Raw genomic sequence first — 14,641 nt, forward strand, 5'->3', positions numbered from 1 at the left:
TATTATAAAGGGAACAAGTCCCCCACACCACTGGTGGGTTATCACACTTCACTGCCAGGGCCACCCTGGGGTCTCGCCCCCAGAGGGTGGTCCTTGCTGTCCCTGAGATAAGGGCAGGTTCGACTGGACCGCTGGTTGAGCCATAAAGTTGGTTGCTTCTCGGGGGGGGCTGCAGGTTCGGGGGCGCTTCGCCCCATTCGGGGTTGGCAAGTTGGGCCGCCTGGTGTCCCAAGTGGGAGAGAGCCGTGCGCGGCCCAGGTGCCCTCTCCCCGCCCCGTTTCCCTGAGTTTTAGAGCTGCATTCCTTGGCAAAATGCCCTTTATCCGCAATTGCTTCAACAATCGCTTGTACGTCCTTAGGGTTTATTGGCGAGTGGACCCTCTGTCCCCTCCGTCACCCGGACCGGGAACGCCAGCGTGGCCCATGGGGCCCAATCGGCACACGCCATCTTTATTTTTCTCCAATCCGTGAGAGGGATTTGTCCCCCTCTCGGCTTTTCTTTAATTCGAGTGGGGATGTGTCGGCTTTTAACTCTATGCACCCCCACCTCCTCCTCTGAGCTCGAGTCGGCTGTGACCCCCCCGCCCCGACTAGTGTCCGAGCCGGACCTCGCCTGACCGGCCACTGCCGGGCCCCGAGCTCTTTTTGTCGGGCCCCGGCCCCGCCCACCTCCCTTGCGGAGGGGCCGCTCCCTCCCCCCGGCTCGCCCCGCCTGCTGCTCGGAGCAGACGGACGCTCTGACTGGCTCCCCGCCCCTCGCGCGCACCACCCTTCTCTCTCACGTTCTCCTCCCCCTCACGCTCGCACGCGCCATTCAATTCCAGCGCCTCCTCCCTGTTCCCGCCGGGAACATTCCCGCCCCGCCTTTCCCTTTCCCGCTCGGCGCCATCTTGGGCCGCAGGAGGTGGCGTCTCTCCGAGATTTCCTCGGGCTCCGCTTTTCCAGCGGCGCCCCTGGCCTCCTCGGCCAACCCCCCGCAGAAGGATTCCGCTCGTTTCTGTCCCTCCGAAAGCGGGTCGGGGTTTGGGGACTGAGGGGACGTATCACCCTCTCGCAAACATTTAGACTCTGCATGATCATCACCACGTGGGGGGTGCAGAGTCCGCGTGGCCGCCCCGACCCCCAATCCCGGGGTGGCCGGCAAACAGTCCCTGGCCGCCCTCCAGGTCTCCTGCTCCTGCGTGGCCTCCTGCAGGGCCTGTACGACTTTCCCCCACGACTTAAGGCTTCTCCCACAACCCGAGGACATCGCCTCCTCGGCTAACGCTTTGGTGCATTCATCCCGCACCTCGGGGTGGAGAATATCCACCGGCTGGTCAATGACCCCAAGCTCTGAAAGTCTCGCAATGGCGAGAATAAAATCTTTAGGCTTAAAATCTGTCTTATATAATTGCGATACGACCTTCACAAGGGCTTCCACCCTCCTTGCGGGTCCAGGAGCGTCCTCCCCGCCGGGCTGGTCCAGCCGCCCCGGCCGCCGTTCACACGATTCCAAGCGACTTCCCGATTCCCGGAGCTCCTCCCCGGCTCCCGGGTTTCGGCACCACTTGTTGCCTTCGGGGGGCGTTGCCTTCGGAGGCGTGGCGACCTGGTTCAGGAACGGCACGGCGACCAGACCCAGGTCACTCGGTCCACGAGCTCACAGACACCAATGTGGTGGATGGCAAATGGCGTTTGTTGATGCGTAACACAGCCTTATATAGCCTGGGCGTACGACGTCACTTCCGTCCGCTTACATCGTGAACTAAACGCAATTGGCTACCCGGAGGGGGTCCTACCTTTCCGTACATCGCGAGATCTTCCGACCGCCGGGCCTTAGCTACCCACAAGGCGCTCCTCAACATCTGTCCAACGGCTCCTCATAATTAGGACACAGCTAATGAAGATTATCAGCCACCCGCGCTGCACTGGACTTTAAGGCCCCTTCCAACCCAACCCATTACATCATTCTATGAAATTACGAAACGCAGTAGTCGGGAAAAATGCCACTTTGGGGTTTGGGTTTTTGTCAGTGGGATGAGACAAGGAGCAAAACTATCTTGGTTTGGGCTCCATGGGATCTTCTCTAGGTAGAATAAGTGGCACTTTGTTGGTGAGGCTGCGCCTTTAAGTGTTCTCTCAACTGAGAGAGCTGGGGTTGTTCAGCCTGGAGAAGAGAAGGCTCTGGGGAGACCTTAGAGCAGCTTCCAGTAATGAAAGGGGCTCCAAGAAAGCTGGGGAGGGGCTCTGGATCAGGGAGGGCAGGGAGAGGATGAGGGGGAACAGTTTTCAGCTGAAAGAGGGGAGATTGAGATGAAGAAATGTTTTCCTGTGAGGGTGGGGAGGTCCTGGCCCAGGTTGCCCAGAGCAGGGGTGGCTGCCCCATCCCTGGAGGGGTTCAAGGCCAGGCTGGATGGGGCTTGGAGCCCCTGATCCAGTGGGAGGTGTCCCTGCCCATGGCAGGGGTGGGACTGGATGGGCTTTGAGGTCCCTTCCAACCCAAACCATTCCGTGATTCGGCGCCATCCTCCTGATCCAATATCCTGAAATACCAATTGCTGGGATGGTGCAGGCTTGCAAACAAGAGGCTCCATGTGAAGACAAGCAAGAAGAAGGGAGTGATCACCACCCCCAGGTTCATGCAGGCCTGGCCGAGCCCCACCAGGAAAGGGCACGGAGTGGCAACACAGTTTTTGCATGTTTTTATTAATAAACCGGCTGACGGTGAAGAATCGGCCCAGAAAACCGGCCAGCCGGGACCCTCGGACGGCTCCTCACCGCTGCCCTCCTCCAAAGCAAACCCATGTTGGCTGTACAAGCCCATGGGGCCGTGCTTGAGGTTGTGCCTCGGCTCTGCCGAGACGAACACGCTCCTGCATGCCCCAGCCTCTCTCCTCCCTCCAGGCCTTTCAGCTCAGGGCAGCTCGCAGGGGGAATGTCAAAACTCCTTAAACCTGCGGGGAGAGAAGCGGGCGGCTGAGTGCAGCAGGCGCCTTTTGTTGGCATCGGGATCGACGATGGGTGCAGCGCAGCTGCCAGAGGGATGGAAAGGAAGAACGGCTCTGCCGAGAAACCCCATCTGAACCACAAGCCCAGAGGAGAAGAAAGTTGCAAGGAGAAGACCGGGCCACCAATTTGTTTCTGGCCAAAGCTGAAGTGTCCCCCAAACCCCTCAGTGTTTGCGCCTTCTATCCACAAGCTGCTCCAGAGAAAACGCGCTCCCCAAAGCCCTCTGAGGTGCTGCAGTATTGCTGTAAATGGAACCAGCTGCTTCCCCCAGCACAGGGTTTTGGTGCAGACGAGGACAGTGCCAACCCAGCCAGGACAGTCCTGGCCCCAACCAGCCCCAGCGCAGGGGAGCGGAGCACCACAGCCCTCCACCGGCGGCCGGCAAAGGAGGTTTGGGCCGCACTTACCACAGCGCGAGGCCCAGATTATTGGTCTTTCACCTGCAAACACAAGACACAAAGGACCAAATGTTCCTGGGGGTCCAACACCCCATTGCCAGGGCTGGCGGTGGCCTCGTCCCCTTGGTGCTCCCAGGGGTTTGGTGGCGACTGGAGCTGGGCCAGTGCTCATTAACTGGATGATCTTTAAGGTCCCTTCCAACCTAAACCATTCGACCATTCTGTAATTCACGTTATTCACACCCTTGATGCAGTGATTTGGCCCACGCATTTGATTAGCGAGCCCACACTCTGCGTAATCAAGCTCATTAGCATGGATGGGCAAAACGCTCAGCCTATACATTTGGCTGTTTCAAGTGCGTTAATCAATGTTTTGCTAATTGGGCATCCAGGCTCATGTCTTGTAAGTCACTTGGAGACAGGGATGTGCTGCCCACCCGCACATCTGCAGTCTCTCCCCCAGCCATCATGATTGCATGCTTTGATTCCCAAATCTTGATCTCAGCCCTTAAATTATCAGCAGAGCAGCCGTTTCTAGGCTGAGCCTGCCAAGCGAAACTTGAAATCACAGTGAATCAGGCTTGCGTTTGCATTTAATCCTCAGGGCTCAAGTAGGGATACTCACATCAAGCTATTCCCGTCCAGCACTGGCTCTGTTAGCTGCACTCTAGGGCTACAAAGACACAAGGATGGCTTGTTTAGCATCAAGAGAGTTTCATGGGGTGTGGATGGCTAAAATCCCCCAGGTACTGCCCTGGCCAGAGGTGGGAATGTCTTTGTGCCCACAGGAGGGAGATGTTGGGCAGGCGGTGACACGAAGCCCAGTGTGACGCCCACACGGAGATGCAGCAATGACAGCAAGGGATAACAAACATCTTTCTGGAGTTGCAGCAGTGCCGTGTTTTGGCATCGCGGGGCCAGAGGCCACCACGGGGCAGTACGTACGTACCCTCTCTTCCTCACCATGCAGCCACACCACCCGCGAACCTCTTTGACCACCACACGAACGAGGAGCTGCAGGAGGAAAAGTGGAGGATCATGATGGGACCGATGGCTCTGTAGCCACCAGCCTCGGCATGAGTGTCTGTATTGCTGGGAGATAAGTTTTAAGGCTCTTCCCAGGGAAGATCATAGAATCATAGAATAACCAGGTTGGAAAAGACCCAACCATTCCTATCAAACACTAAACCATGTCCCTCAACACCTTGTCCACCCGTCCCTTAAACACCTCCAGGGAAGGTGACTCAACCCCCTCCCTGGGCAGCCTGTTCCAGTGCCCAATGACCCTTTCTGTGAAAATTTTTTTCCTGATGTCCAGCCTAAACCTCCCCTGGTGGAGCTTGAGGCCATTCCCTCTCATCCTGTCCCCTGTCACTTGGGAGAAGAGCCCAGCTCCCTCCTCTCCACAACCTCCTTTCAGGGAGTTGGAGAGAGCAATGAGGTCTCCCCTCAGCCTCCTCTTCTCCAGGCTAAACACCCCCAGCTCTCTCAGCCGTTCCTCATAAGGCCTGTTCTCCAGCCCCCTCACCAGCTTTGCTGCTCTTCTCTGGACTCACTCCAGAGCCTCAACATCCTTCTTGTGGGGAGGGGCCCAGAACTGAACACAGGATTCGAGGAGCGGTCTCACCAGTGCCGAGTACAGAGGGAGAAGAACCTCCCTGGACCTGCTGGTCACACCGTTTCTGATACAAGCCAAGATGCCATTGGGCTTCTTGGCCACCTGGGCCACTGCTGGCTCATGTTCAGTCGCTGTCAACCAACACCCCCAGGTCCTTCTCCTCCAGGCAGTTTCCAGCCAGACTTCTCCTAGTCTGTAGCTGCTCAGGGTTGTTGTGCCCCAAGTGGAGGACCCGGCATTTGCCCTTGGTAAACCTCTTGCCACTGGACTCAGCCCAGCGGTCCAGCCTGTTCAGATCCCTTTGGAGCCTCCCGACCCTCCAGCAGATCGACACTTCCACCCAGCTTAGTGTCGTCTGCAAACCTGCTCAGGGTGCACTCGATGCCTTCATCCAGGTCATTGATGAAGACATTGAACAGGGCTGGACCCAGCCCTGAGGAACCCCACTTGTCACTGGCCTCCAGCTGGAGTTAACTCCATTTCCCACCACTCTCTGGGCCCGGCCATCCAACCAGTTTTCCACCCAGGAGAGAGTGCGCCTGTCCAGGCCTGAGGTGACAGTTTCTCAAGCAGAATGCTGTGAGAAACTGTGTCAAAGGCTTTGCTGAAGTCCAGGAAGATCCATCCACAGCCTTTCCCTCATCCAGCAGCCGAGTCACTTTGTCATAGAAGGCGATCAGGTTAGTCTGGCAAGAGCTGCCTTTTGTGAACCCGTGTGGACTGGGCCTGATCACCCGGTTCTCTTGCATGTGCTTCATGATGGCACTCCAGATCACCTGCTCCAGTGCCTCTAACCTGGTCCCCTCTCCTGGTCCTCCTATCCTGGTTCTTCTATCCCGGTTTCCCTATCCCGGTCCCCGCTCGCTGGCTGTCCTGGTTCCCATCCCAGTTCCCCTCTCCCTGTTCCCATCATGGTCCCCGTCTCCTGGTCTCGCTCCCCCTATCCCAGTTCCCTTATCCCGCTGTCTCTGTCCCGTCTCCTGGTCCCGGTTCCCTCCTCCCCGTCCCCGGTCCCGGTGCCCCTCACCGGCTGTCCCGGGGCAGGGCTCGCAGCAGCCGCACCCCGGGGGCGAGCGGTGCCCTCATGCCGCCGCTGCCGGGGCCTCCGCCGCCCCCGGGGCCCCCGCCGCCCCTTTTCAGGGCTCCGGCCCCGCCTCCCCTCGCGGCCCCGGGGCGGGTCCCGCGGGAACCGCCGGCTCTCGCCCCTCCGCTCCCCAGAAAGGCTCGGCCTGAGCTGCCTGCAGCCCGGGGCTTTGGGGAGCCCCGCTCCCCTTCTCCCTGGGGTCTCACACCGGGAGGGAGAAATCCCCGCTCTCCAACAAGGATCCCGAGGATGTCAAGCGAGGGACAGACCGTGGGCTCGAGGCTCAGCGATGGTTTGATTTTAGCAGTTCCTCTGGACCGAGATGCGGTGCAGGAGCCGCTCGGGCAAGGTGGAAAGTGGGGGGTCCCCAGGACGCGAGCGAGGCCTTGGGGTCCTGCCAAGGAAACGCTTAGACTCACAGAATCACCAGGTTGGAAAGGACCCACCGGATCATCGAGCCCAACCGTTCCCATCGACCGCTAACCCATGTCCCTCAGCACCTCATCCACCCATCCCTCAAACCCCTCCAGGGAAGGGGACTCCCCCCTCTCCCAGGAACAGCTGCCCCAGCAGAGCCCTGCCCTGAAATCAGCTCAAAAACGCATTTGCAGCTTCAGCCTTTCGCTTCCCTGGCCCTGCCGCGTGCAAAAAACCTCCCAGGCCGGATCCTGCCCTGCACGATTCCGCCTCGACGCCCCCGATTCAGTCTGCGGTGCCTTCCCCTGACGCAAACGCTGGTTAATAAATAGCACCAGCCACCGCAAATGGGCCGGTGACTAATGATTGTCCAGCGTGAGCGGGGAACAGAGGAGCATCCCTCGCCACGGCTCAGCGCCTCCGCTACCTCTGGACCGGGGTCGCGGGTTTGCTTCGCACCAGGCGGCATCGGAAGAGGGAAAAGAAATCAGGCGGCACACTCAGCCCCCCATCCTTCCTGCCATGGTTAATACTGGAGAGGTGGCAGGAGGGGGCCAAAGAGCAGCAAATATTAATGCTGGGCTAGGGTGCAACTTCCATCCAGGAACACGGTACCCGCACGTGTCATTCTTCCAGGGAGAAATGGGTGGATTTTAAACATGGAGAGAAACAGCAGCATCCCCAGCGCTTGGTAAAAATGACCGTGCTCCAGCAGCGTGCGCCGAGGGGCGGGGGCAGCACAGCAGAGCCCCGCTCACCCCCAGAGCAAACACCTTTTTCCTAGGAAAAAGCTTCTTTCCCTAGTTAAATAGAGGCTGGAGGAGTGCAAGCTGGGTGGAGGGGAGTGGAGGAGAGGTCCTCGCCAGGAAGAAAGGGAAGGAGCAATAAAGAGCCAGCTCTGGAGCGTGACTGGAGCGGCACGGGCTGGTAGGAGCCATAGGGAAATGGAGAAAAGGGAGTGGGAAGGAAGAGTCACCTTCCCTAGAGGTGTTAAAAAAGGGTGTAGATGTGGCACTTCAGGACATGGTTTAATAGGCACGGTGGGGCTGGGCTGACACTTGGACTGGAGGAGCTTAAAGGATTTTTCCAACCTTAACCATTCCATGATTCTAAGAGGTTAGAAACTAGGAGGGTCTCTAACTCTAGGAGCTGTTCACCCCCTCTACCTCATCTCTCCTCCTTTCACACTCCTGCTGAGACAAACAACCCTTGAAAAGAGTTTATTCCACAAAATTCAAGTGCTGGCCTCTAAACCAGCCCCACAATCGGCTCCTTCACACCAACCCTCACCCGTGCATCTGGTCCGGCCAAGCACACGTGGATCAGAGCAGGAGAGGTGCAGCTCAAACCTGAGCAAAGGAGCAGAAACACAAAGGTGCCATTGTGGATGGAGTGGAGGGAGCAGGCAGGACCGGGCTCTCTGCCTCCAGCAGCCCCGAAACCCAGGGGGCTGGGTACTACAGCTGCTCCCCTCACCGAGGCTGCCCCAGGCGAGCGCAGAGCACGGCCAGGTCTCGGAAGGGAAGCCTTGCTGACGGGGTCCTGTCCATGGGGGCGCAGGACGAGATGAGGGACTGCAGAGCACGGCTGTAAGCTGAGGGACACAGAGGCAGCATTAGCAGATCAGCATTTCACTTACGACCTGTGACTGGGGCCAGCTTCAGCCTTTTACCATAGAGCAGCTGTTCTTTTAAGATAAATCAACATTGTTTTAGCTTTCCACAGGCTTGTTTGCACGTTCTGCACAGCCCTGATCACAAAGCAGTATGCCAACCAAAGCTGGAAAGCCAAAGATTCTTATAAAGCCCCAATTTCTCTATTACTTTCCCTCTAAAAGACAAGTCCCAGTTGCTCAGCCAGGTATTTTTCCAGGCTGTGCTCAAGATCAGAGTCCTCAGCACAGATAGGACATGGATCTGGCCAGAGGAACCCACAGAGATCTGAGGGCTGGAGCATCTCCCATATGAGGACAGGCTGGGAGAGGTGGGGTTGTTGAGCTTGGGGAGAGAAGGCTCTAGGGAGACCTTAAGAGCAGCTTCCAGTCCTGAAAGGGGCTCCAGGAAAGCTGGGGTGGGGCTCTTGATCAGGGAGGGCAGGGAGAGGATGAGGGCAACGCTTTTGAGCTGAAAGAGGGGAGATTGAGATGCGATCTTAGGAAGAAATGTTTTGCTGTGAGGGTGGGGAGGCCCTGGCCCAGGCTGCCCAGAGCAGTGGTGGCTGCCCCATCCCTGGAGGGGTTCAAGGCCAGGTTGGATGGGGCTTGGAGCCCCTGATCCAGTGGGTGGTGTCCCTGCCCATGACAGGGGGTGGGACGGGATGGGCTTTGTGGTCCCTTCCAACCCAACCCTTTCCATGACCAATGCCTCTTCCTCCTCAAAAGCAGGAGCTCCTACCTTTGTGGTTTTTATAGAAGACACAGTTGTTAGCACAGGTATCCGGGTGGGAGTCCCAGAAATCAGACCCGCAGAAGCACAGTGGGGGCAAGTCGATGTTACAGAGTTTTATCTTCTCCCTTATCTGAGCTCTTAGAGCTTCAATGTACCTGCCAGGGATAAAATGTTCGCACTCTGCAAGTAACGCCCAGCTCTGCGCAAGGAGGGGGGATCCAGCCATACCTCACGTGCTCCTTATTCCGCTGCTGGTTTTCCTTAGTCTTTTTCCCTCTCCTCTCCTCCAGTTTGAGCCGGGCCAGGGTTTCGCAGGCTCCCATTCCCAGGGTGGGCTCTGGCTGCTCAGTCATCTCCTGCATCCTCTTCTCTTCCACTCGGCGCTCATTTTCCTTCTTGCTCTTAATCCTGTGGGCACACACATGCTTAGGGAAGAAGCTTCCCCACCCCAAACCTCCATTCCTCACTAGTCCCCATCTGTAAGATCAGGGCAAGGAGATGGAGATGCTGCTTTTGCCCAAACAACCCCCAGCAGGCAAAATGAACTCTGCACCAATTGCAGCATTGACTTCCTAACAACTTGAAATATAAAATGGTCAAAAATACTTCCCAAGCCTCCTTTTCCTGATATGGAAATATGAGCCTGTGAACGCTCTCCTGCCCTTGACCTCCTCCCACCTGCTACTTTTTTCATCACCCTGGACTTCTCCTTCCAGCTCCCTGCTGCATCACATGCACACATGCTTCTGTTATGAAGTGCCCACTGCAAGTCCCCAAAAGAGCTGCTCCTTCCAAAACCAAGAGCCATGTCTAGACTTTCAATAAACACCAGGAAGGACCAACAGCTCAGCTTCCCCACTTCTAATTTCCCCTGATTTTGGGGCACCCGGGATCCCGCTGTAAGCTGTCCTTGCAGCTTCTGGGATGGGGGCACAACAGAAGAGCGCTGGGTACAACAGAGAAGCTCCAAGGATCCCGCATCTACTCCAAAACAGGATTTAAGAGGCATTTTTAACCAAATCTTCCTCTGTTTCCTCCACCTGCCTTGCACCTACACGGCACTCCAGCCCTGGTGGAGGCAGCTGGGCTGTACAAGCCACGCCAAAGGCACAGCCCATTCCCTTGACAAGCGGCAATTACAGAGCACAAAGGCTTTAAGCTGAAGCATCTGCCATTTCGTTCCCTCTGACAAGTACCAAATGCAATAACACATTACAGTCAAAGGCATTAAAATAAAAAAATCCAGGCTGGGTAGGAGCCAGAGGGAGGACACGCAATCGAATGAGGCATTGGGATGGTCCTCCGTTTATGGGGTCAAATCTTGACATCAAGAAGGAAAGTGCTTAAGCCAAACATCTCCAGTCAAGTTATAAACTCAAAAATGTTTTTTAAATGAAGTGGTAATAGAGCCTTAACTACTCCCCCATAAATCTTCTGCTACAGAAACCAAGGCCAAGGCCAACTTAAGGCTTTACACTAAGTAATTACAAAACCAGCTCTTTTCCATGTACTCTCCAAGCAGCTTTCGGCTCGAGCAGTGCCCCTGCAACCAAGACAACACATGCAATGAATGGTATCGCACTAACTCGGAACTCCCTGGTGTCTCGCCAGCACTTGCAGGGCAGGAGAAGGTCTCTGTAGCTCCCCAGTGCCAATTTAAATGTCAAGAATGCAGCAGGAGGAGCCTTTCTTTAGCCCTGCAATTCCTCTCCAAAAAGTGACCATGAAAATCCTGCCCCTGGGTGCCTGCCGTGCTCCCACAGAGCCTGGAGAGGACGCGGTCAGACCTCCATCGTTTTATTTTATGGCAAGGCAGAGACAAAAAAAACCCAAAACAAGCAATCAAACCAACCCACCCCTAAAGTGTCTTTCCTATTTTGGTGTGAGCTTGCAGAGCTCCTCCTTAAGGAGGTCCCGGAAAGGGAGATGACTGAACACCAAAACAAGGGCTGATACTTTTACACAGATAACGTTCTCAACTCTGGAACAAACGCTGGGAAATCTTTTTATTACACTATATACGTTTATAGCTGTGAGGGTGAAGGGTCTGGCATTAAAGGACCCAGAGATAAAGACCAGCTTAATGACGTGACCTCGCCTCAAAGTTTCTAAACACAGACTGTAGCATGGAGCAGGAACTGGCTGCCCAGGGAGGTGGCAGAGTCCCCATCCCCAGAGGTGTTTAAAAAGCAGATAGATGAGGTGCCTGGGGACATGATTTAGTAGTGGGCAGGTACAGTTAGAGTTGGTGATCTTTAAGGTCTTTTCCAACCTATTGATTCTACAACTCTTTGATAGTAGCTTGGGGTCAGTTCCCAGGGGTCACAGTTTGGTAAGCTAGGACTCTCCCAGCCCAGTGGTTCAGCTCCTAACTCCTATCCACAATGCACTGGGACACAAAGTAAAGAGAGAAGCCCTGAGCACCTCTGAAGGGCTCGACACATCCCAAGGGTTACCCTTGGGCTGCTGGTTGAATAAATCCCACCCCAGGGCTCACAGACTGGGCACTGAAATAAACCCAGGGGACGAGGCAGGCTTTCCACCTGGCATTTGTATGGTGGACCTTCTCTCAACATACTCTCCGATTTCTAAAAAGCTGATAAAAGTGGTGGTTTTAACCCATTGGGGGCAGCTTGCAGCCAGAGGCAGAATGCTGCCCATGATATAGCAGGGTCCTATGAAGCTGGATAGTCTTCTCAGAGCCTCTGCATTTCATAGAATCATGGAAAGGGTTGGGTTGGAAGGAACCTAAAAGCCCATCCGGTTCCACCCCCTGCCACAAGCAGGGACACCTCCCACTGAACCAGGTTGCTCCAAGCCCCATCCAACCTGGCCTTGAACCCCTCCAGGGATGGGGCAGCCACCACTGCTCTGGGCAGCCTGGGCCAGGGCCTCCCCACCCTCACAGCAAAACATTTCTTCCTAACATTTCTCTCATTCAATCTCTCTTCTCACAGCTGAAAACTGTCCTCCCTCATCCTGCCCCTGCACTCCCTGACCAAGAGCCCTTGCCCAGCTGCCCTGTAGCCCCCTTTGGGTGCAGAAGTGCTTTCCAAAACATCACTGCCTGTTCCCACCAGCCAAGCACACAAGACCTTTCCAGCTGCAAGAATGGCCCTGCCAGCAATGACGAAGCCGATACCAAGGGGTTGGTGCTCAGCCACATGTACTCACTCAGCGATTCTCTTCTGCCTCTCCCTCTGCCTCTGCTGTTCCCTCACTTGCTCTCGCTCGATGCTCATGAAGAGGCGCCTGTATCTCAGGTACTCGTTCTTGCGCTGCAGGAAAGAAGAGGCACCTTAGAGAAGGAGGCTGCGATTGATGTCAAGTGACATCAGCCCTCAGCTTGATTTCTGGAGCACATCTGTCAGGACAGAAACCTCGCTCCTTCCCCAGATCCTCAAATGTCTCCTACTGCATGTGCCCTGGGACAGAGAAGCTGAAGAGATGGCAGTTAGCTAGGAGAGGACTAAGACATCTTGGAGTATTAGAGGGCATTGTACCAGCATCCCTCAACTGAACCTTCGTATGGATGGAAGCTCTGCCACCTGAGAAATTTCTGAACACTCACTTTACTGTTGGTAGAAGAGCCAATTCCCACTTGAACCCTCTTTACCAGAGCGCTAAAAGCTACAGGCCCAGGATTTTGACCCACCTTGGGACTGGTGGTCCTCTGCGCTTCACTGGAAGCCTGTACCTCCAGAAAAACCAAACGTACAACACCGAGCTGGACCCACTGCGAGCAGAAGAACCACAGAGGTGGCAGGGTTGCTGAGACAAATCCACAAGCCCTGCAGGGAACAACTCCTATACAGACACTTGAACATGAAGAGGTTTAATGTCTGGGCTTCTACTTAATCCCACAGATGCACAAGGGCAGGGAAACCTCCTGGCTGACACTCACACCTCAAGTCCTCCCATGGGAATCAGTGGGTACGCAGCGAGTCTGAACTCCACAAGGCCAGAAAGCCTAAAGCACAGATTTTTCCTCATCAACACCAAGAGTTTTGGGCTGCGTTCATCCATCTCGCTCAGTGGAGAGAGCCCTGCACAGCTGGAGATAAAGGAGCAGGAGGGATTGCCAGGCTGAAAGGGGAGAGAGCTGGGTGGAAAAACCCAATGCGGAAGAGAGAACTGCAAAACCAGTTATCTCAGTGTGGATCAGAGCCAAGGAGATAAAAAGCAAGGGGCAGAGGGAGCCGCTCAGTGAAGGAACAGCTTGACAGGCCCCAGCTGCTGTCACGCTGTCCAGAAACCACAACCGGATTGCAGATCAGCTGGTTGGAAAAATGCATGTAAGGAACAAAAAAAACAGGCAGTTCCTACAAAGTCCTATGGAGTTTTACAGCGTGAGCTGCAGGAAAGCCGACTAGGGAAGAGGGAAGTGTTCTTCTTCACATCTGAAAGCAAGAGGAAAATAAAAGTCACTTCCTTTACGCATCCAAAAGAAACATCTTCTCTTTCATCACCTACATTAGCACGAGGCAAACAGTCCCTGACACAGGCTGGAAAGCCCTGGTCACTCTCTGTGCTGGAAAGCAACCAGCCTGGTGCCTGCTTGGTGCCGATATGGCAGAAAGCTTTGTATTCTCAGCCTTACACCCAAATAAGATAAAGGGAGGTTTGTTCTTCCCTTTTTTAAGCATTTTTGGCAGCTTCCATCTCTCTCCATGCAACAGAAAGCAATACTTTTGGTTTGCCAGGCAAATTAAATGAAGCCTGTTTCTCCTCCAGCCCTTCCGTGTTATTCAGACCCCGGATTCGGCAGCAGGAGCACGTGATGGTCACTCTGACAGTCACAGCAGACCTTTAGAAAAGAACTCCGTAGCTTTGCCCGTGACCTGAGACACCATCAGCCCCAGCAAACTCATGAACCTAGCAAATGCTTCATACATTAAGGCTGCTCTTGAGGCTTCTTATCTGAGCTGGCAGCTACCACTGTTCTCAACACCTTCCAGTCCTGAAACAGAGACAAAACAAAGAGGACTTGGCTCCAGCAGACAAACCTGTTTCTTGGTTTCCTCTTGGTCTACACCATCCCAGAGTAGGAGGGGAGGCGGGTAATTGGTGTGAGGCCTCTGGGGAGGCTCGGGCGAGCTCGGGTCCTTCACTGATCCATCGCAGAACTGGAAGACAATGCAAAAGAGTAGAATCAGCACCCTCACAAACAAGTTTCTCATCTTCCCCCAGCAAAACACTTCTCCACGCACAACCCCTACAGTCATCAACAGGGTAACTCACCCCCTTTTTCGGGATATAGGTTGGCTACAGAAATGAGAGAAACGTGTGACACCTCCATGTCAAAGCTTGAGCACCAAAGCTTTATCAAAACACGCCCAAAGGTATCCCTGGAGGAGGTTCCCTGTTTAGTTTAAAACTGGATTCATACCTCCCCTCCTCAAACTTTCATTCTGAACTTTGTGAAGCGAAACAAAAATGACAGTAACAGAAGTGTCAAGAGAGCCATGCCCCAAAAGCTCAGTGTAAACCTCTGCCTTCTTCCGTCTGCTCGGTATTTGTGAAGCCAGTATTTCTGCTCCTGGCTGAAATCCCTAGCAAGCCCTACAGGATCTGCCAACTACTCCAGGTAATCAGAGCAAAGCATTTCCACACCTCAGATGTTAACAAAAGAGGAATCAATAAATACATGAGCTCAGTCCTCACAAACAGACAGAATGGGGCTGCCTCAAAGGGAGGTGTTTCCCCAGCCCCTGAGGCACAGGAATCACCACAGCAGTGATTCCCCAGT

The 14,641-nt window shown here is 55.0% G+C and overlaps 1 protein-coding gene across 15 annotated transcripts in view; it reads right to left on the minus strand.

The window, feature by feature from the left end:
* Positions 1 to 2,475: 2,475 nt before the first annotated feature.
* The window catches only part of LOC138734267 (coiled-coil domain-containing protein 15-like), a 67,720-nt gene continuing 55,554 nt past the window's right edge, over positions 2,476 to 14,641 (minus strand). For 5 of the 15 annotated variants that reach the window (XM_069881866.1, XM_069881859.1, XM_069881872.1 and 2 more), the window contains 10 exons: positions 13,899 to 14,018; positions 12,067 to 12,170; positions 9,121 to 9,300; positions 8,899 to 9,047; positions 7,982 to 8,099; positions 7,796 to 7,854; positions 6,358 to 6,482; positions 4,336 to 4,400; positions 4,012 to 4,059; positions 2,785 to 2,933 (listed from right to left, as the gene is read on the minus strand). In XM_069881866.1, coding sequence (XP_069737967.1) covers positions 2,918 to 2,933; positions 4,012 to 4,059; positions 4,336 to 4,400; positions 6,358 to 6,482; positions 7,796 to 7,854; positions 7,982 to 8,099; positions 8,899 to 9,047; positions 9,121 to 9,300; positions 12,067 to 12,170; positions 13,899 to 14,018 — 984 coding nt within the window. In that variant the 3' untranslated portion in view covers positions 2,785 to 2,917. Of the gene's footprint in view, positions 3,429 to 4,011; positions 4,060 to 4,335; positions 4,401 to 6,357; positions 6,483 to 7,795; positions 7,855 to 7,981; positions 8,100 to 8,898; positions 9,048 to 9,120; positions 9,301 to 12,066; positions 12,171 to 13,898; positions 14,019 to 14,641 lie in introns of all 15 variants that reach the window. The other 10 variants (XM_069881862.1, XM_069881860.1, XM_069881863.1 and 7 more) reach the window with 10 other exon arrangements.

This window comes from Phaenicophaeus curvirostris, unplaced genomic scaffold (assembly GCF_032191515.1).
Source record: "Phaenicophaeus curvirostris isolate KB17595 unplaced genomic scaffold, BPBGC_Pcur_1.0 scaffold_69, whole genome shotgun sequence".
NCBI lineage: Eukaryota > Metazoa > Chordata > Aves > Cuculiformes > Cuculidae > Phaenicophaeus > Phaenicophaeus curvirostris.